This window comes from Prunus avium, chromosome 4 (assembly GCF_965620075.1).
Source record: "Prunus avium chromosome 4, drPruAviu1.hap1.1, whole genome shotgun sequence".
NCBI classification, from domain to species: domain Eukaryota; kingdom Viridiplantae; phylum Streptophyta; class Magnoliopsida; order Rosales; family Rosaceae; genus Prunus; species Prunus avium.
In genome coordinates, this window is record NC_142287.1 from 32,540,577 (window position 1) to 32,561,362 (window position 20,786).

Sequence of the window (20,786 nt, forward strand, 5' to 3'; positions counted from 1 at the left end):
AATTTTAAAGTCCACAAAATTATTTAAGAGAAGTAAATATAATTAAAATACTTAAATACCAATTATTCACTAAATTAATAATAATATAATTAAATAAGGTTAAGATATTACTTAATTGCAAATACTAAACTAAAAAAACTAATTTTGTATTAAAAAATAAAAAAACAAAGTGCACACGAATAAATTAAAATAATTAATTACTATTTATTAAGTAATTCATGAAATTATTAAAATATTTAAATAATAAATATTCATTAAATAAATAATAATTAAAACATAATTACAAATTAAAGTAATTAAAAATTTAAGGTATTACTTAATTACATATATTAAATTAGAGAAGCTAATTTTTTATATTTTTTTATTAAAAAAAAAACTCTCCAAACGAATATTCGTTGGCATAGACATATACGGGCAAAAATTTGCCGATTAGGCCTCTTCCGACAAAATTCATCAACATAGACATATGCCAGCAAAAATTCGTCGAGAGAAGTCTAATCCGACAAATTTTCGCCAGCATAGACCTGTGCTGACAAAATTTCGTTGGGACATGTGTTTCTTTAGGTCAATAATTTTTTTTTCTATTTTGTAATTAAATAATATCTTAGCCTTGTTTAATTACTTTCATTAATAATTAAAAAAGACTAAGATATTACTTAATTACATATATTAAATTAAAAAGTTGTCTAAAAAAAAACTAAAGAAGCTAATTTTATATTCCAAAAATGGATTTTAGCCTCCAAAACCCTAAATCCAAGTCACAACGTGATTCGATAATATTAACTACTTCTTGGAGTTTGAATGAAATACATTAACTTGTGTCCTACATTGGAAAAAACAAGAGAAAATCTCAACTCCTTATAAAATAAGAGTCTTCCCACATGTGCTATATGGAAGGTGGACCTAATGGAGTGGAACTTGGGCTTCACCTTTTGATTGGGCTTGGGATTATATCTACATAATAATCATAGACTAGGTCTATTTGTATTATTGTATCCTGATGAACTTTGATGGGATAGACTTACCCGAAGAATATGTGTTGCTATCCAACGGTGGGTGACCACAATCTCCAACGATGGGTGACCACAATCTCTTTGACTCCTGTGGTCCAAGAGATCGGGACTGGCCTTATTTAATTGCTTTAATTAGTAATTAGCTTTAAGTTATTAAATTTTAGTGAATAATTAGTATTTAAATATTTTAATCAATTTCAGAAATTACTTAATAGATATTATTTAATTCTTTTAAACTATATTGTGGACTTTTTAAAATTCTTTTTCATTTCCAAAAGTATTTTTAAAATAGTTAATATTATTTAAAAATCATAGAAAATTATTTTAAGTGCCCAAAAATGGATGTTCCAAAACCGTTCTCAAGTCTTGAACCCTAATTATAAGCCTACTCTAAGGCACTTTTGGCTCAATTAGGCTTGGATACTCGCATAACTTGACCTAGGTTTTACGATTAGATTCTTGATCTCAATATAGAGTTAGTACGACGTAGCCAGACCTAATCCTAGTTAGTTGAGTATGCCTTGAGGTAGATTTTTAACAAGTGGTTTGTTGTCAGAATCCCGACAAAATTTCATCGGGAAATATCAATCGAGACGCATATTCGCCAGGATAGGTCTATCCCGTCAAAGTTTGTCTGTAGACAAAAAGTTTGCCAGGTAGGTCTATCCCGACAAAATTCGCCGAGACAAGTCAATGTTAAATCCGGTTACGTTGTACTAACCTAAGATTTAGATCGATACCTTAATCGTAAAGCCCTAGGTCAAGTTACATTATTCAATCCTAATTGAGTCCTAAGTGCCCTAAAATAGGTTTAGTGTTAGGGTTCGAGGCTTGGTGAATGGTTTTGGAACAATTTCGGAAAAGTTTGGAAGTTAGGTTGTTTTACTTGGATTTAGGGTTTGGAATACTAAAATAATTTTCTGGGATTTTTAAATAATTGAAACTATTTGAAAATAATTTTGGAAATTAAAATTAAATTTTGAAGTCCAAAAAATTATTTGAGATAATTAAATATAATTATTTACTATTTATGAAGTAATTTATGAATTTAATTAAAATATTTAAATACTAAGGATTCACTAAATAAATAATAAATAAAACATAATTACTAATTAAAGTAATTAAATAATGCTAAGATATTACTTAATTAAAAATATTAAACTAAAAAAACTAATTTTGTACAATTTTTTTTTTAAAAATATTGAGTAATTGATGAAATTAATTTAAATATTTAAATACTAATTATTCACTAAAGAAATAATAATTAAAATATAACTACTAATTAAATTAATTAAATAAGGCTAAGATATTACTTAATTATAAATATTAATTAAAGTAAGCAAACTAATTTGTATATAAAATAATAATAATTTGATGAAATAATAACTATGTTGTCATACTTTGAAGTTGAATCTTGTATTGAGATAAGAATAAGCTCATACAGTATAAGTATTTATGCTGCTACACTGTCTTGAACAATTCCAATTACAGAGATGGAGATTAAAAAAGAAAGAAAGAGAAGATAAAGAATGTTAGACCAAAAAGGAAAAAATAGAGAAGAATGTTTGTGGGTTTAGTAAATTCTGTCACTTTTGTGGTTTTGGTAAGAGCTTAAAAGGAAAATATATAATAAAGGAAAAGCTCAGAATAATTTATCCAAAGCAGACTGTACTTAGTTTTCACTAACCTATTTCCATTTCCAATTTCCAATTTCCAAGATCCATTTGACCTTTTCAACTCCGCAGAGAGCTGCACAGTGTTTTGAATGCAATACAGTTTCCGCCATTTTTTTTTAACATTTGCAAATTTTTTCTAGAAGACAACTTTTTTCCAATCATATTTTAATCCCCACATGGCATGGCCTGGCCTTTAGCCAATAGCTTTTCCATTTCTTAGCTCAGCGAAGAGTGCAGTGTCTCACTCACTCTATTGCTTTTTAGGTGCTTTTTTGGTGCCACGAAGCAGCGGACATTTCCAAGCCTGCTCTGAGCTCCTGCCAAAATAATCGAACCCTAGAAATGCTTTACAGTTTCGGATTCGGTTTTGTACCCCCCCAGATCTGAGACATTGTCCAGGTTAATATTTTTCTCTCTATCTGTGTGTTTATTTGTGTCTGTATGTGTGTGTGTGTGTGTTTGAATTTGTCCTTTGAGTTTCTTCTCTAAGTCCATTGTCCAGTTTCAATCGAACTGGGTGCTTGGGTATTTGCTAAGAATCTGCATTTTGTGCTAGATCCAAGTATGATCTTTCACTTACAAGAGCAGAGGTTTTGCTTCTGAAATGCTTTGTCATATGAAGTTTTAGTTGGATTACCCTTTAGTTAGTTGGTGAAAATTGGAGGTGAGGAATGACTCTGAGGCTTTGAGCTTAGTTGAGTAAACGGTGTAAATGTTTACAGAAGTCTTTCATTTTCTCCTATTTTTCTTTTCATTTTCCTCTGCATTTTCTTGGAAACCAAACACAGCGGCTCGAAAAACTTACTCGGCTTTGTTCACTGTTGTTGGAATGTAGCTTTCGGTTGGTGAACTAAAATGGAGGACAATTTAGTGCAATCAGGCGAAGACCCAGCTGAAAAACCCGGAATTCCAGAGAAACAGGCCTCTGTTCGTTCATCCGAAACTGCAAAAAGAGTTGCCAAAACTGTGAAACCTGGTTCTGCGGTTACATCAAAGGTCTCAGTTCCAACTAGTTCTTTTAGAAAGAAAGTAGACCCCAAAAGTGGTTTGGAACCTAGTTCGAGTGCCAACAAGTCAAGTGTAACTGTGTCTTCCCGGAGTTCAAATTCAGTTCCGGTAGCAAGGCGAAACAGCACTGGAGGTTTGCCTCAGAAGCCACCAGTCTCCACCACGAGACAGCAAAACAATGCTGCAGCTGCTCCAAGTGCAGTGAAAAAGACTACGGACACTGTAAGGCGGTCTCTCCCAGAACTTAGGAGGAGTTCATTGCCTTCAGCTGGCACTACTAAATCTTCAACTAGAACGAGTATTTCAGAGGTTAGAAAGTCGGTTCCAGGATCGCCATTAGACCGGAGCCTGAATAAATCAACTGGGTCTCAGGTGACTAAGCAAGAGACTGTCAGGAAACCTTCTGTCAAGCCAGCATTGTCTGTTTCATCTTCATCTTCATCTTCAAGAAGGGTGACGCCTTCATTGGACAGTAGTGCTAGCAGTGGAGTCAGGAAGTCAGTCTCAAAGGTTTCTTCCTCGTCAGCCCGATCTCCTACAGTTACTAGTGGACTGAGATCCGGGTCTTTGTCTTCTTCTCTGGATAGAAGTTCTAGTTTATCTGGACGTAGGAAAGCAGCAACTCCTGAAGGACGGGATTCTCGGCTTATTGTCCTTCCAAAGGTGGAAATCAAAGCTGGTGATGATCTGGTAAGCGTACTTACTATTTCTTTTACTGTGTCATCTTTTTATTGACCTTGTTAGGCTTTGAAGTGGTGCAAGTAGTCATTCATAATCTGAACTGTTTCAGCAATATATCTTTTGTCAAGTAGTTATTTCTTACTTACTATTTCTTTTACTGTGTCAGTCTCAATTTGATTGTGTATAGTTGTTATAAAAATAAGTAAATGTGATTGTGTATAGTAATTGACGACCAAGGAAACAGACCAATCTGTACATCTGAAGTGGAAGAGTTGCAATTTGATCCTTCCAAAATAAGAAAGAGTAAATAGAATATGGAAGTCCTTTATCTTTAAATGTTATTATAAAGTTCTCAGAGATGTCCTAGGCAAATTACAAGTGACTAAATGATAGAAATAGACTTTGAAAAGGCATTTGGAGAAAACCCTATAAAACACAACAATGGGCGGTCAATAACTATGATTTCCAGATATTGGTAGCTCATCACTTGGATTCAATGCTAAATTATGGTGACCTGCTATACGATACGAATAAAAACTTATGCATTGAATAGTCCTCCATGACTCTTTGTGGTATGTGTGCCTGTTATTCCACTTCATTCTCACATGCACTTCATTGGGTACCTTATTTGATTTGTATCCATCATCATCATCATCATGTTGTTTTATTTTCAATTGCATGTCTATTCCATGCTGTTGGAGATGAGTACTTGTAAAATGTTATCATATCTTCCATTCTGTACTTATTACTGCCCATATTACTCTTTGTAACAGAGGTTAGATCTTAGAGGTCACAGAGTTCGCAGTCTCAAGGCTAGTGGGTTGAACTTGTCACCAAATTTAGAGGTAAACTGATTTCTTATGTATGATTAGCTGTTTATTGAAGAGAGTTTTGCCATCTACCTAACTAGATGCCTTGTCAAATTCTTTTTTCGTCTACTTAAATGTTTTTCCTTTTAAGTGATTATAGTTGTTCCTTTAAATGATGCTCCTACTTGGCAGTTTGTTTATCTCAGAGACAATCTCTTGTCTATGTTGGAGGGAGTTGAAATACTGACACGAGTAAAGGTTTGTTAATTAGACTTAAAAGGTTTCCTTCCACATGTTCGAATATTTAGTAATCTACTAAATTACAAAGTTATTTATTTATTATTATGCACACAATAAGCATGTAAACCATGTTTGCAGATTTGCAAATAACTAGCTCTGTAATGGTTGATAGTACTTCTATTTTCAGGTTCTTGATTTGAGTTTCAATGATTTCAAAGGGCCTGGATTTGAACCTCTTGAAAATTGCAAAGTCTTACAGGTTTGTGTTTCATGTATATTAATCTTTGAGTTTCCATAAATCAAAGAATACAGATATCCATCTGTTAAGGTTCTGAAATTTTTAACATGTGTAGCAACTTTATCTTGCTGGAAATCAAATCACATCGCTTGCAAGCCTCCCTCAGCTCCCTAATTTGGAGGTAAGGCCCCGTGAATAGTTTTCAGTTGCTGATGTGCTATGGAAGTTTGCTATTTATATTGACTTCCTGGATTGGTCTTAGTGGTTATAATCTTAACATATAGTATGTATCTTGGGTTTCTTTTTCCTTGTATAGTTTCTCTCTGTTGCTCAAAATAAATTGAAGTTCCTTATGATGGCAAGTCAACCTCGACTACAGGTTTGTTGTTTTAGTACCATGCAACTTGTTGCTCTTTCCCCCGCCCCCAGTGTTTTAATCAAATACTTATGATTTACAACAGGTATTAGCTGCCAGCAAAAACAAAATTTCCACGCTGAAGGGTTTCCCATATTTACCAGTACTTGAGGTTAGTTTTGAAATGAGTGAAGACATTTCCCCCCAATTTGTCTTGTGTGGCTTGGCACATTTAATGTCATAGAGACTAGCTGTGGTGATTTATGGGTGAAATTCAGTGTGATTACATCGCATATTCACAGGAAAGGGATTTATCTGACTTATTGTCTTGTGCCACAGCATTTACGAGTGGAGGAGAATCCCATACTTAAAATGCCTCATCTGGAAGCAGCTTCCATTTTGCTTGTTGGTCCTACCTTGAAAAAGTTCAATGATAGAGGTATTTTGTAGAACAATTGTGGTTTGGTTTCGGCATCTCAACTTTGTTCACCTGTTCTCTGTTCTTACTTCCTCTCTCTCTCTCTCTCTCTCTCTCTCTCTCTCTCTCTCTGTGTGTATCTATATATATTATATTTATATATACTTTGGTATGTATATGAGCTTTTACCCTTTCTTTGTATCCTACTTCCCACTTTAATATTTTTATATCACTATAGTGTGTTCTTACAAGTTAATTTGAATATTTTCTAGATCTTTCCCGAGAAGAGGTAGCAATTGCAAAGCGTTATCCTGCACACACATCTTTGTGCATTAGAGATGGTTGGGAGTTTTGTCGTCCAGAGCATGCAACAGGTATGTACTTTAACTTCTTTAATTCTGTTATTTTGCAAATTCAGTTCCTTGCACAATCATTGTGTGCAGAGTTTATTTTGGTTTTGAATGGATAACTTACTGTCTTGCATAATTGCTTTTGGATATACGAGTTGCTTTTGATAAGGGGACTGGAATTGGGTTGGTTTATCATGTATTATGCTTCATAGAATCACAGTATATTCAAATGCATGAATAATGTTAGTCATGACTCATGAGCTGCTGGCATATGCCCTTGGAATGAACTTATAGTGTTGTGTGTGTATATATGTCTAAAGAGATGTACGTATTTTGGGATAGTTCTTTATAGGCTATATTTTATGATTGGAGTGCTGCTGTATTTTAGTTTCCATTTTGGCTGCTGTCATGTTATGTTTAGCCCTGTTTTGCAGTTGTAGTTGATACTTTAGTTAGACCAGTAAACAACTTGTCTCCTGTATTGTATTGTTCTTTTTACTAATGATAGTATGTTTCTATGAAAAAGTATTAAATGCGTCTCTTGTACAGACTCAACTTTTCGCTTTCTAGTTGAGCAATGGAAGGATCATTTGCCTCCAGGCTTCCTCGTCAAGGAGGCCTCTGTTGAGAAGCCATTTGAAGAAGATACTTGTCGCTGCCAGTTCACTTTTGTACAAGAAAACACTTTGGGAGTTGATCCACAATTAATCTTAAAGTACCAATGGTTTGTAGGAGAAAGAACTCCGTCCAATTTCACCATTATTCCTGATGCCACAAGAGAGGTAATTGAATCTTTCAGTATGTCCTATGTTTTTGTACTTTTGAGTGGCAATTGATTCTACTTCGAATCTTATTTTGAGCTGATAATGCCTTGAACATAGGTCTACTGGCCTAAGCATGAGGATATTGGTAAAATTTTGAAAGTGGAGTGTAGTCCGGTATTAGGAGAAATGGAGTACCCTTCTATTTTTGCTATATCTTCACCAGTTTCACCAGGTAAATTTTGTATATTTTTCATTGGAAATAAACAGCTTAATTTATAAATTCCTCCTGTTGTACTTTTTTCCAGGATGTAAGTCTGAAATCTTCTCATCTGTTAGCTGTAGAACACTGGAATTTGTCTTTGCAGATTCACTTATTTGCATGAAAGCATAAAATTGTGCATGTATTGAGAGAAGATAATGTCATTTGAATATGGAGATAAGTTACAAACATAGTGGCTGTTATGCAGTCTGTCTAACAAATAATTCCTTGCGGACAGCATGATTGCCAACAAAGTGAGAAAGAAGTCTACTTCAATACATTTTGACATTGATAAATACAGTTGAAAGGAGAAACATATAACCTTGACTACGTAGTACATGCGTTGTCTTAGTTTCTTTCATTGATGTATTGCTGGGTAGTGTAGATTGGGGATAATGTAATATACAAAAAGAAATTCTATATTTTGCCATATTTTGCAACTATATTTCCATGTTAAAAATTCATCTTGAAGCATGCTTGCTTATTGGTATAGTTTTATATGGTGCAAGGAACTCTTTTCATTCTACTGATTATTCTCTTGCGCAGGAAGTGGAATTCCCAAGGTTGTGAATCTTGATGTTCGTGGAGATCTGGTGGAGGGAAATACTATTAAAGGCCATGCAGAGGTTGCGTGGTGCGGCGGCACTCCAGGGAAAGGTGTTTCTAGGTGAGACTACCTCTTGAAATGGTTTATGTACATGTATACATAGACAACTGTGGATATCCCTAGCTTGATATACATTTTTGGCCAATTCCAAAGTAGCTTAAGATTTTCGGTATAGTGATACTTTAACATGGTATTAGGGCTCTATTTGTCTTGTGTTCCCAACCTCTCATCTTCCACCCCACCAGTTATTTTCTAACTTTATATACTGCAGGGTAGGGTTGCACACATATGTTTCTCTGTTTGTCTCTCCACATATAGGATGAGGCTGCAAATCAAGAGAGTTTTAGCTTGATATGCATTGTTGGTCTATTCCTTAAGCTTTTGGTGTAAAATGGTAGTCTAGCATATGTACACGTATATGTATTATGCTTTTTCCTGTACAAGAAAATAAAATAACAAAAACATCCATCATATTTTTCAGTTGGTTGAGGAGAAAATGGAACAGCAGTCCTGTGGTTATTGCTGGAGCTGAAGATGAGGAGTACAGACTGACCATAGATGATATTGATTCAAGTTTGGTTTTTATGTACACACCAGTGACAGAAGAAGGTGCCAAAGGAGAACCTCATTATAAATACACCGATTTTGTAAAATCAGGTACGTAAGTCATACAACTCTTGTGAAGACAGTGTACATAACTTTTGCAGTATGACCATGTCAAATATACAATTACATTGCCTTGCTTAGTTGGACAAGTTACTTCTTATGCCTTTGCATTTTTTTTTAACACAAACATGAATTAATATCAATTTGTTTTTCCATCCTGTGTGTTGGAATTAGTGTTGGAGCTGCTGTCTTAAATCTTTATCTGGTGTATGTTTGTTAAACATCTCCAGTGCAGATTATTTATTTTTATAAGAACTGGTTCAGGTTAAACTGTAGCATTTGTTTCCATGGTTTATAATAGATTCAATGAGGCAGTTTTCTCCCTTCTTTATTCACTGCATTTTCTGTTAGTTCCAAAATAATATGGTTGGGATATTAATTATTCATGTTCATTGGTGGCAGCCCCTCCATCAGTCAATAATGTTCACATTGTTGGAGATGTTGTTGAAGGCAGTACCATCAGAGGAGTTGGTGATTACTTTGGAGGAAGAGAGGGTCCCAGCAAGTTTGAATGGTTATGTGAGCATAGGGACACTGGGTTAGTATACTCTAGTCATATGTTGCCATGCTCCAGTGGAGCACAAATATGCTTTCCTAATTTGGTTTTTGGTCATATTTCTCCATGTGGGTTCCTCTTAATTTTGTTCCCTAGATCCTTTTTCAATTTTTCCCTCTTATTATTATTATTTATTTATTTCTATGTGTACTTTTCTCCTGATCTATTGAACTTAATTTGCACACTTGAGCTTCCCACACCCCCTTATTTTTTCTAATGGCTTTCCTTGACAGAGACTTCGTTTTGGTATCAACTGGTACATCTGAGTATACTTTGACCAAGGAAGATGTTGGCCATCGCTTGGCTTTTGTATTTATACCTATTAATTTTGAAGGTTAAATACAATTATCTTTTCTTTAGGAACATTCTATATGCAGTAACAGGGCGGCTTACTCATGAATTTTCATTTAACATTATGTTGGTGCTTGTTTCTTTAGGCCACGAAGGGGAGACTGTTTCAATACTGTCTGATGTGGTGAAGCAAGGTATTTTGAATAATGTCAACAATCTTAAAGCTAAATTTGGTTTATGTTATTGAGAAAAAAAACAAGCGTTCTTTAAGTTGCTGTCATTTTCCTAGTGGAACTCTTCTGGCTGTTTATTATTGTTGATTACTGTGATGCATACGGTTGGACCATGCTTCTAATTTGGTTTTATGATGTTGGCATGCTGTTACTGACTTCCTGTTGTTTTAATATTTTTTTCTTTGCCCAATTCCAGCGCCTCCAAAGGTAATAAATTTGAAGATAATTGGTGATCTAAGGGAGAACAGTAAGATTACTGCAACTGGTACTGTCACCGGAGGAACTGAAGGGTCTAGCAGAGTACAGTGGTATAAAACAAGTTCTTCTATTTTGGATGGTGAGAAAGGTCTTGAAGTGTTGAGCACATCCAAGATTGCAAAGGTCTGCGATCCTATATTCTTTGAACATATGAATTCAATAATCCTTAAATTGAAAGCTTTCATATGTGATGCAAATTGTCCATTGATGGTACCTCTGTTTAGGCGTTTCGCATACCCTTAGGAGCTGTTGGCTATTACATTGTTGCAAAATTTACTCCTATGACTCCAGACGGTGAATCTGGTGAACCAGCATATGTTGTATCAGATAGAGCAGTTGAGAGTAAGTAAATCTACTTTGCATGTCCTTGTGTGTATATAAGTATTTAAAATGTCAGCCAATAAGCTGAAATATCAGCCTATATTTAGGCTTTTTGGCACCACTATATATAAAGAGTGGTGGAAGGTGTAACCTTCCCCTTATCATCGAAATGTCTGCGGCATTCTACCACAATTATGGCATTTCACTGTCTTCGTGAAAACTGCCCTTGGTTTCGTGAAATTTTCGGTACTTTCACAGAAATTTTAGTAAATCAATATGCATGTTTTATAAAACTTTTCAAACCCAGCCCCTGATTTCAATGTCTGGATTTGAAGCAGCTGCAATTTTGATAAGAAGCAAGTTACTTACTATCACCGCCCATTATTGAAGCCCTAATTCTGTTTGTGTATAACTAACTCGCATCCTGCTTCTTGCAGCTCTGCCTCCAAGCTTGAATTTCTTATCGATTACTGGTGATTACACTGAAGGTGAAATATTGACGGCATCATATGGTTACATTGGTGGTCATGAAGGAAAAAGTATCTATAGCTGGTATCTTCATGAGGTATATACACCTTTATCAAAGTTATGGAACACCTGATGTAATGCTTGATCTATTGGAGGCCTGATAACTGTCTTTCATATTTTGAACTGATTTATTTACCCAGAAAGGAGAGAGAATATATTACAGTAGGTTGCATATACACTTTTTGCATTGGGTTCCAGTACCAGTACACATATCCAAAATGTTAGATGTAGATAATATTTTGTCTTCTGTAGGACAGGTAACACAGACATTCTAGACTAGTATCCCATATTTCTGGATAGAGAAATAACAGAATCTTCAATGAAATGAGGGAGGAAATGGATTTCATATAGGAAAGGAAGAGGTTGTTTTATGTCCTTATGGGTAACATCAAAGAATTTCAGGGGTCACCTTAATCAGTCTTGATTGGCGGAGTTATGAACTAGTTTATAATGGTTTTCTAGTAATTTTCTGCGTAACCTTTTGTGGTCATAGATGAAACCTTGTCCATCTTTTCCTGAACTCCTTTTTCTTATACCATAGCATGTAAGGTCACCTTTGTTTTAGTGCTGAGCAGAATGCTAGGTGATATACGGAGGACCAACGCTTATAATTAGTTGTTTTCCTGGGAATCAACAGGTTGAAACTGACTCTGGATCTCTAATACCTGAGGTTGACGGGATTCTTCAGTATCGTATAGCAAAAGATGCAATTGGTAAATTCATTTCATTCCAATGTACCCCAGTGCGTGACGATGGGATTGTGGGTGAGCCAAGAACGTGCATGGGCCAGGAACGTGTTCGCCCTGGTAATTTTGTTCTCTTGTGTCATAACATTTGTTGTGGTGATTATTGCTTATGTTTGTTTTTGTTAAGTGGAAAACAACTATGTTGTACGTTGATCTCCTGTTGGTTTCAATTGAATGTGTGCAAATGCCATATAATTTTCGTTATGATAGATAGCTCTGCATGCTTATTTACATATTTTGTTGTCAAGTCATTCTTATGAAGCATTCTACTTGATAATTAGGGAGCCCTAGATTGCTTTCTCTACAAATCATTGGGAATGCCACTGAAGGAACTACACTTAGTGTTGACAAAAAATATTGGGGCGGTGAAGAGGGAGATTCAGTTTTCTACTGGTTCCGGGTAATTTCATTCAACTTTGTGCTGTTAGTAAGATATCTTCTCTTCTCAATTTGCAAACTGCTGGTTGGGTTCACAGAACCTCGTACATGTAATTTACATTATCGTAGAATGTCGCAATTCCTTGAAAAACCACTTTGTCTATGAGTTTATTTGCTTTGGTTGCTTTAGGTGCAATATTTGATTAAAGAAATGTGATGTATTTTTGGCAGACTACTTCAGATGGAACACAAACTGAAATTAGGGGTGCAACAACTGCTTCATACGTGCTCTCAATTGATGATATTGATTTCTTTATCTCAGTATCATGCGAGCCTGTCAGAAGTGACTGGGCTCGTGGTCCTACTGTTCTATCCGAACAAATTGGTCCTGTAATAGCTGGTAATGAGTTTATTTCTTGTAATCTTTACTCATAATGGTAGGATTCTAATAAGGTTTCTAGTTCTTTTTTTCCCGTTTCCCACTTTGAATTGCGTACTGGGCTGCCAGTAATGAATAATCTAGTCATATAAGCTTGATAGGCACATTGTGGTGCTGATTAATGCCTATTCATCTTTCCAGTATAAAATTATAAAATTGATATGGTGTTAAATTTTGAATTCGGATTGCAGGCCCCCCAACTTGTCGGTCTTTGGAGTTTCTTGGTTCAGTGATAGAAGGGCAACGTTTGAGCTTTATTGCTTCTTATAGTGGAGGGTCAGACTTCAATTTTTTTTTTCTTATTGTTATTATTAATATTTTTTCTCTTCAAATAAACGGAACTTTAGTGTTGTGACTGTTCCCACACTGGATGTCATTGTTTTTCATTCAGGGAGAAAGGAAATTGCTCCCATGAATGGTTTAGAGTGAAACGTAATGGTGTGAAGGAGAAATTGAGTACTCAGGGTGAGTTCTATAGAGTAATTAGATGAGACATATTTCACATCCATGGAAATTACATTTATATGGTACTTTTCTCTTGGCAGATTTTCTGGATTTGACCCTTGATGATGTGGGAACCTGTATTGAACTTGTTTACACTCCTATGCGCAAAGATGGGATGAGAGGGAATCCGAAGAAAATACAATCTGATGTGGTTGCTCCTGGTTAGTTAATTTATTATGAAGAATTCTGCAGTTTTGATGCAGTTTGGACTATCAATTGTTAAAATCTTTTAGGATGATGATTAATGTACCTCATTCTAGTCGTATTTCTCAACAGTGTCAAATAATTGAATGTCAAAAGATTTCAATAGAAAGCAGATTCTTCTTGAGCAATTTAATGATCATGAAAATAAGCAGGTTTATGTTTTGTTACTGAAAACATTTTCATTTTTACCGTCAAAATGTATTTACTGTATTCAACAGTAGTGTTACATAATTCAAAGCTAACCCAGTTCCATTTCCAACCAAAAATGCTTTTTCATGTTCCATATTTGCCAGAATAAAAAAGCGGAAAGCACAGGTAGTTTCCATAATGAAGCATTCCCTCAAAAACCTCCTCAATAGATTTGCCATAATTGGGATACCTTTTGGAATGGATAAAAGATTCTCTCTCTCTCTCTCTCTCTCTCTCTTATAAGATAAGGAATCAATTTTGTGCTTCTATTGTAGTTCTTTTAAAAATTCTACAATTCTTTTCTATGCTAGCAACTGATGAACATCAGGGTAATATTATAACTACTTAGCATTTTTAGAATTGATGCTGTAGCTTGCTGTTTATCTGGATATTTTCCTTGGAATGTACAATCTAACTTGGCCTTTAGTCTTCTAGTGTAATATACTGAATCACATCCATAATTTTACAAGTATCCATTTCTTTTGTTTTCATTTCATTTTAGAAAATACTATTTGATTCTTATTTAAACTTGACCAATGCAATTTATTGCTTCTTGCAACAGCTGATCCTGTAGGACTAGAGCTTGACATTCCTGATTGCTGCGAGGATGATAATTTAGTCCCAAGAAAAACATATTTTGGTGGAGAGGAAGGTGTTGGAGAATATATTTGGTACAGAACAAAGAATAAGCTGCATGGATCTGCATTGCTGGATATATCTAATGCATGTGAAGATGTTGTTATATGTGGTAAAACATTGTAAGTTCTGATACTGGGATGTGTTTTCTCATGTTTCAAAATCTGTTTTTCCATTTTTGAAAGGATGTATGTGAACGGTTTGCAAATGTGGCAGAACATACACGCCAGTACTTGAAGATGTTGGGGCTTATTTGGCCTTATATTGGCTCCCCACTCGTTCTGATGGCAAATGTGGAGAGGCACTAGTTGCAATTTGCAACTTTCCAGTTGCACCAGGTAACTAAGTTCTAAATCTTAATTTACATAATCATATGTTCATTTTCTCTGTACCTGCTATCTAATACTGTCAGCCTCTGGCTTAGGTTATACCAAGGCATTCATATATCCATTTCTTTTTGCTATCAAAGAAACACATCCTTTGATTTTTTATCTTGTTCGTTGACATCTGACATGTTTAGTGAATTAATGCTGCAGCTCTTCCTGTGGTTTCTAATGTTCGAGTGAAGGAGTTGGCTCTTGGTGTTTATTCTGGAGAAGGAGAGTACTTTGGCGGATATGAAGGATCAAGCCTGTTTAGCTGGTATAGAGAAACCAATGAAGGAACTATCGTTCTTATTAATGGGGCCAACTCTAACACTTATGAAGTCACTGATGCAGACTACAACTGCCGTTTATTGTTTGGGTAAAAGTTCTGTCTTGCTTCCTTTGGAGTCATGCAAAGTAGTCTTTTCTTGTTTACTTTTTTTGACTGGGGAGTAGATGGGGGTCAAGCAAAATACCATCTACTTGATAGTTTATGGAGTGTTTTTTTTTCCCGTAAGAAGGCTGAGACTTTTCATCAAAAATTGCTTGCCCCAAACAAAATAAAAAAGTTAAGCAAAAGAAGTATTGGTGTTCTGCCAGTCTTTACTTGAAAGCTGCCGCATTTTATTTGTTTGTCTTTATTAGAAAAAATTGTTAACATTGAATTACTTCCTGTACACAGTAAAGGAAAATCTTATTTTTGTAAAAGAGTGGTGTTAAAACTTCCTTGCAATGTTCCTACAAAAAAACAAATCATAACAATGTGGAGGAATGGAACAATGGGTGTTTCTACGATGAGGTGAAGGAAGTGGATTTGATTTGGGATAGAATTAGATTTTGTAGCTTCTCTCTGGGCGTCTTTGTGAAAAGCATCTTGTGGATGCTACCCAAATGAAGAACCAACTAATGAAGTGTGGCAAATCACTCATGATGAGTACTAGCAAGATTCTCTTAACATCAAAACTCTCAAACTTTTAAAAGTTTAGGAGACCTTCGTTCTCAATCTTGTCTGCATTGCTTTTTCATCCTACATAATCTTTACATGGGGCAAGAAACACAGATTTTGATAACTTTTTATAGTGCTCTCTACAATCATTCCCATACCTATCATATCCTTGGGAAGGAAACACATTCATTTATTGATCATTGACATACAGGATTTAACATTTGGGTTTTAAACTTTCCTACATCTAACAACTTGCATGTCAAATCTATTACTCAGTAGTTGCTTTTTTGTTTGTTATATATATGTATGCATGTAGAGTTTTTTGGATGAATATGTAGAAATATATATCCTAAGAAACTTTTCCATATGCATCTCATAGATACACACCAGTTCGTTCAGATTCGGTGGTTGGAGAACTGAGGTTGTCTGAGACGACTGACATTATTCTTCCAGGTAGAAAGTCCCTTTTGATCATACCAATGCTTCTGACCTTCAATATGTATTTGTGGACGTGCATTTTTTCCTTCGTCTGTTTTCTGGACTCTGGACATGTGTTGGAAAGGAAGAAAAAATTTCTGATCTGGATATGGTTTGTTATTTGTCTTACATGGTAAAGATTAAAAAAAACATTTTAAATTGAATTTGGATATGGCATTAACTTCCAGAGCTTCCAAGACTAGAAATGCTTGCTCTCACTGGAAAGGCAATCGAAGGTGATGTTCTTACAGTTGTTGAAGTGATCCCGGAGAGTGAGAATCAACAACTTGTATGGAACAAGTACAAGAAAGATGTCAGATATCAATGGTATGGTGTAATTTTCTGTAATCCACACCACGATTGCATTCAAATGTCTTCGCAGTACTGGCACTTTTAAGGGCTCAATATTTCATTGGGAGTTTCACTAAAACACCCAAAATGGGGGCTGAAATTATAAAAAAACCCAACACCCAAAACACTTTATAAACACACCCAAAACCCATCATTACACACACTCAAAACCCATTTATAAACACACCCAAAAAATATACAATTGTTGATTTTGGGGTTGATTTTGGGTGTGTTTCTATGTTTAAATAGTGTTTGGGTTTTTTTATAAATACATGTTTAGGATTGGGTTTATTTATAAATTTGTATATTTCATTCCTGTTCAATTGCAAAAAAGATTCAGAAATACATGCTATAAAAGTTAAACATGATGACAAATATACATGCTATAAAAGTTAAACATGATGACAAATTACATTTGCATTTGCATCGTTTGGACTTTTTGGCTTTCAGCTGGATATTTGATTCCTTTTTGGTTTTTGGTTTTTAGAGAGACATCCCTGAATCTGTTGCTTTATAAGGACTTATCTTAAATGGGAATTTCGACTTTTTACAACGATTTGGTAACATTTTGTTCTGATAATCAAATGGCTAGTTTTGAATCCTTTGATTTGCAAGTGGCATGCAGCTTTCTGTTCTCATCCAGGATTTCTAGTGTCATATAACTTTTAAACTTGAACATGCATCCAATTTATTGAAATTTTTTTAATTCTTGTTTCAAGTTTATTAGCTCTTACTATTTCATTTTGTTCATTATATGACACAAAGGGATGCTGCAGGTATTTTTCTTCAAAAGTGGGAGATGAAAAAACCTTTGAGCTATTACCCGCTCAGCATTCTTGCTCCTACAAGATGCGACTAGAAGATGTTGGACGGTGTCTAAAATGTGAATGCATTGTGACTGATGTGTTTGGAAGGTCAACTGAGCCTGTATATGCTGAAACTGGACCTATTTTACCAGGTATTTCCTTTCCAAACTCAAAGACTACACTCTTGGTTTTAAACGTAGTTATATTTCTTCCATCCATTAGTTTAGTCCTGCAGTTTGATGATTTTCCTGGGTTCCTAAAGCATATAAACTGGAGATTAATAAGAAAGGCTTTTAAGCCAATCTATTCATGAATTGAAATACAAAGCGTTTGGAAGTTGTTAAATTGACCTGGACTCCATATTATTGCTTCTGACCATATTCACTTTCTGAATGGATGGATGTAATAATATTGTTATTTCCTGTATTATGAAGCCTCATTCCTTCCATATATTTTATTTCTGTTTATCTGTAGGGATCCCTAGAATAGATAAGCTGGAGATTGAAGGGAGGGGTTTCCACACCAACTTATATGCTGTACGTGGCAATTATAGTGGAGGAAAGGAAGGCAAAAGTAGAATCCAGTGGCTCAGATCAATGGTTGGAAGTCCTGATCTTATCTCTATACCAGGTATAGTTAAGTCATTGAGTTTCTCTGTTATAACCTTAGGTGTACACATTGGTGACAAGATGACACATCTTCTCCTGAGAGTTCCAAGGAGGCTTTGTAGCTTACTATATATCTTTAGAAACTTATAATAATACTGTATTTGTTACCTGATTCACTTTTCCTTTCAACAATTCTTACAGCATTTCTTTGTGATGGTAAATACGCTAGCTAATATTTTGATTTCCTGAATAACATTAATTCTTTATAGGAACTTTCTGAATAACATTATCATATGATTTATTTTTCCACTGTGCAATACTTAAATGAAAAATTTAACTTGCAGGGGAGGTAGGGAGAATGTATGAGTCTAATGTTGACGATGTAGGGTACAGGCTTGTTGCCATTTACACTCCAGTAAGAGAGGATGGAGTTGAAGGGCAACCTGTTTCTGCATCAACAGAGCCGATTGCAGTTGGTAATTTAAGAATCTCATATATATTTCTCTCTCTCTCTCTCTCACTGTTTTTTGGGACCCATCTCTTATGACTTTTAATTAAAATAGACTGAATTGTTGTTGCAATAAAGCTTTCACAGGAAAAGAGAAATCATTTCTATGTTATTTCCAAAATCTTGTTCTTACAGTAGAGCAGGGGCCTGATTAATGAGTACTGCTACACCCACCAAAATTATCATCTAAATTTTGTAACCAAGTAATGTGCCACTGTTTCATTTCTTCAAATTCGGGCCAACTCTGGCATATCAACTTTGGTGACTCTAGCATTATTGCTAGCTTAATACTAGACATAAATGAACCCCTAAACTACTCCTTTTATCACTTCTTAGGTCTCTAGAAACATTTAATAACTCTTGTATATTTTTTATGCTACTCATTAATTCCTTTAGATCATAATTATTGCTTCCATGGGAACTAGGAAACACTCTTGGACTATTTGACTAACTTTAGACATTTCACTATCCGTTTTCTGCATCACAAGTTCATTAGTAGTGTTTTTAAACTTTTTCTACCTCTAATGTTGTCCAATATTATTTTTCCTTGCTCAGCTTTTCTGCTCTTGCATGTGGGAGTCTGATATCTTCTTACCAATTCTAGCCTGAGAAAGTTGTGTTCAAATCTATAAGAACCCAAATTTATAAATTTTGCGTTGATTGTCATGCAGAGCCTGATGTTCTTAAAGAAGTGAAGCAGAAGCTTGATCTTGGATCTGTGAAGTTTGAGGTATGGGATTGTCTTTAATGTAGTATTTTAGACTTATTTGTCGTGAAAACCATTTCTAACCACACTTAACGTATTTGGTACAGACATTGTGTGACAAGGACCAATCTATGAAAAAGGTTGCCATTTAATATTCTCTTTCTACATCTGTAATTAATCTGCTCTCTGTTAGAATGCTTAAAAATTTTGTTTGACTATTTGTTATTATTCTTATTGCAGGCTCCTGCAGTGGGAAGTCTTGAGAGAAGAATCCTTGAAGTCAATAGAAAAAGAGTCAAGGTCGTAAAGCCTGGTTCTAAGACTTCTTTCCCAACCACTGAAATTCGTGGAAGTTATGCGCCTCCGTTTCATGTAAGTTTTTGTTACTAACTTTCTATACATGCTTCTAATCCAGTTTGCTTTTCAAATTGTTAGATGTTTGGAATGTTGACCCCCCAGGGCACATTGTTGTTGTTCAACATTGTTGAAATTCTAGATCATAATCATATGAAAATGTTAATATTTTGGATAGGGCTGATCTTTTATCTAGAAATTCATCATGCTCCATTTGGTGTTGACCACATCTGTAATATAAAAAGGATCTAGAATTTTATTACGTTGTTTCTGTATTTCAAAAGTCCCCACTTGATAGTTCTACTTTTTCTTTGTTGGAATATAATAATGCAATAAAAGAGTTTTTTTGGATGAACTTGTTTTCACCATTCACCTTCAGTTCTACAAAACATAGGCATGTTGATCAGATTCCTTATACAGTTGACGACGTATTGGGAGAAATTGTCCCATTCTACTTAGATTTCTCCCCTACCTATAATTTGGCTAGATGGCTGGATTTCTGGAGGGGGACTAATCTATCACGCTTTTTTTAAAAAACTTCTTTCGGTTCCTTTTCTTTTTCCCTCTTGCTTTTTTGCATTATATTCCTATATACTAGAAACTCAAAGGTGGAGGGTGTACAGGTGGAGCTGTTTCGAAATGACCAGCATCGTCTCAAAATCGTAGTGGACAGTGAGAATGAGGTAGACTTAATGGTGCAGTCTAGGCATCTTCGAGATGTTATTGTGCTCGTGATCAGAGGCCTTGCTCAGAGATTCAATAGTACATCCCTCAATACTCTCCTAAAAATAGAGACATAATATGTAAGGTGAACCTGCACCAGTGTGGTAGGCTATATCAATCCGAGTGTTTTTGAGTGAGCAAGTGATCCCATCTCTCTTTCTATTCCCCCCATTTTTTTTTTCCCTTAATTCATGATTACTATGCCTGTGTATGTCTGAAAAAAAAAAGAAAAAAAAAGATGTGCAGTGGTCAAGGGATTACAAGTGTCACAATTATTGTATATTATAACATTGATGATAATGTCGACATTATTCAATTAATGATAGTATTATTATTTGGTTGTCCTTTTTCAGAAGGTTAATATTATTAGGTTGATTGCATAAAATATCGAATTGTTTCGCGTGTATTTTGATTCTCCCATAGCTAAAGGCTGGGCAGCTTTACTGTGAACTTCACTCATAAGCAAATGCCTGCTGCTGTCTGATAGCTGATGTAAAAAGTGGTTGGTGACTAGAAGGACAACCATATTACTTGCAACAAATTTGAAATTTAACGTTGAAAGGGTTTATATAAAT

The 20,786-nt window shown here is 35.0% G+C and overlaps 1 protein-coding gene across 3 annotated transcripts; it reads left to right on the forward strand.

Annotated features, from left to right (window-relative positions):
- Nucleotides 1-2,689: 2,689 nt before the first annotated feature.
- AIR9 (Outer arm dynein light chain 1 protein) lies at nt 2,690-20,556 on the forward strand. 3 transcript variants are annotated; one of them, XM_088251705.1, is made up of 39 exons: nt 2,690-3,088; nt 3,246-3,383; nt 3,525-4,387; nt 5,152-5,223; nt 5,380-5,445; nt 5,615-5,686; nt 5,781-5,846; nt 5,982-6,044; nt 6,127-6,192; nt 6,360-6,459; nt 6,711-6,812; nt 7,338-7,570; nt 7,670-7,784; nt 8,358-8,478; nt 8,900-9,075; nt 9,487-9,622; nt 9,874-9,974; nt 10,078-10,125; nt 10,361-10,545; nt 10,647-10,764; nt 11,181-11,308; nt 11,909-12,077; nt 12,299-12,417; nt 12,627-12,795; nt 13,026-13,110; nt 13,226-13,299; nt 13,380-13,499; nt 14,294-14,489; nt 14,584-14,705; nt 14,904-15,111; nt 16,058-16,131; nt 16,344-16,482; nt 17,283-17,464; nt 17,787-17,942; nt 18,265-18,396; nt 19,100-19,158; nt 19,242-19,274; nt 19,375-19,506; nt 20,112-20,556. In XM_088251705.1, exons 3-39 carry the CDS (start codon nt 3,545-3,547, stop codon nt 20,286-20,288), a joined length of 5,157 nt encoding a protein of 1,718 aa, XP_088107831.1. In that variant the 5' UTR covers nt 2,690-3,088; nt 3,246-3,383; nt 3,525-3,544; the 3' UTR covers nt 20,289-20,556. The 3 variants fall into 3 exon arrangements, with proteins under 3 accessions (XP_088107831.1, XP_021812391.2, XP_021812390.2); XM_021956699.2 differs by having other exon boundaries at nt 3,246-3,353; XM_021956698.2 differs by lacking the exon at nt 3,246-3,383.
- Nucleotides 20,557-20,786: the final 230 nt, after the last annotated feature.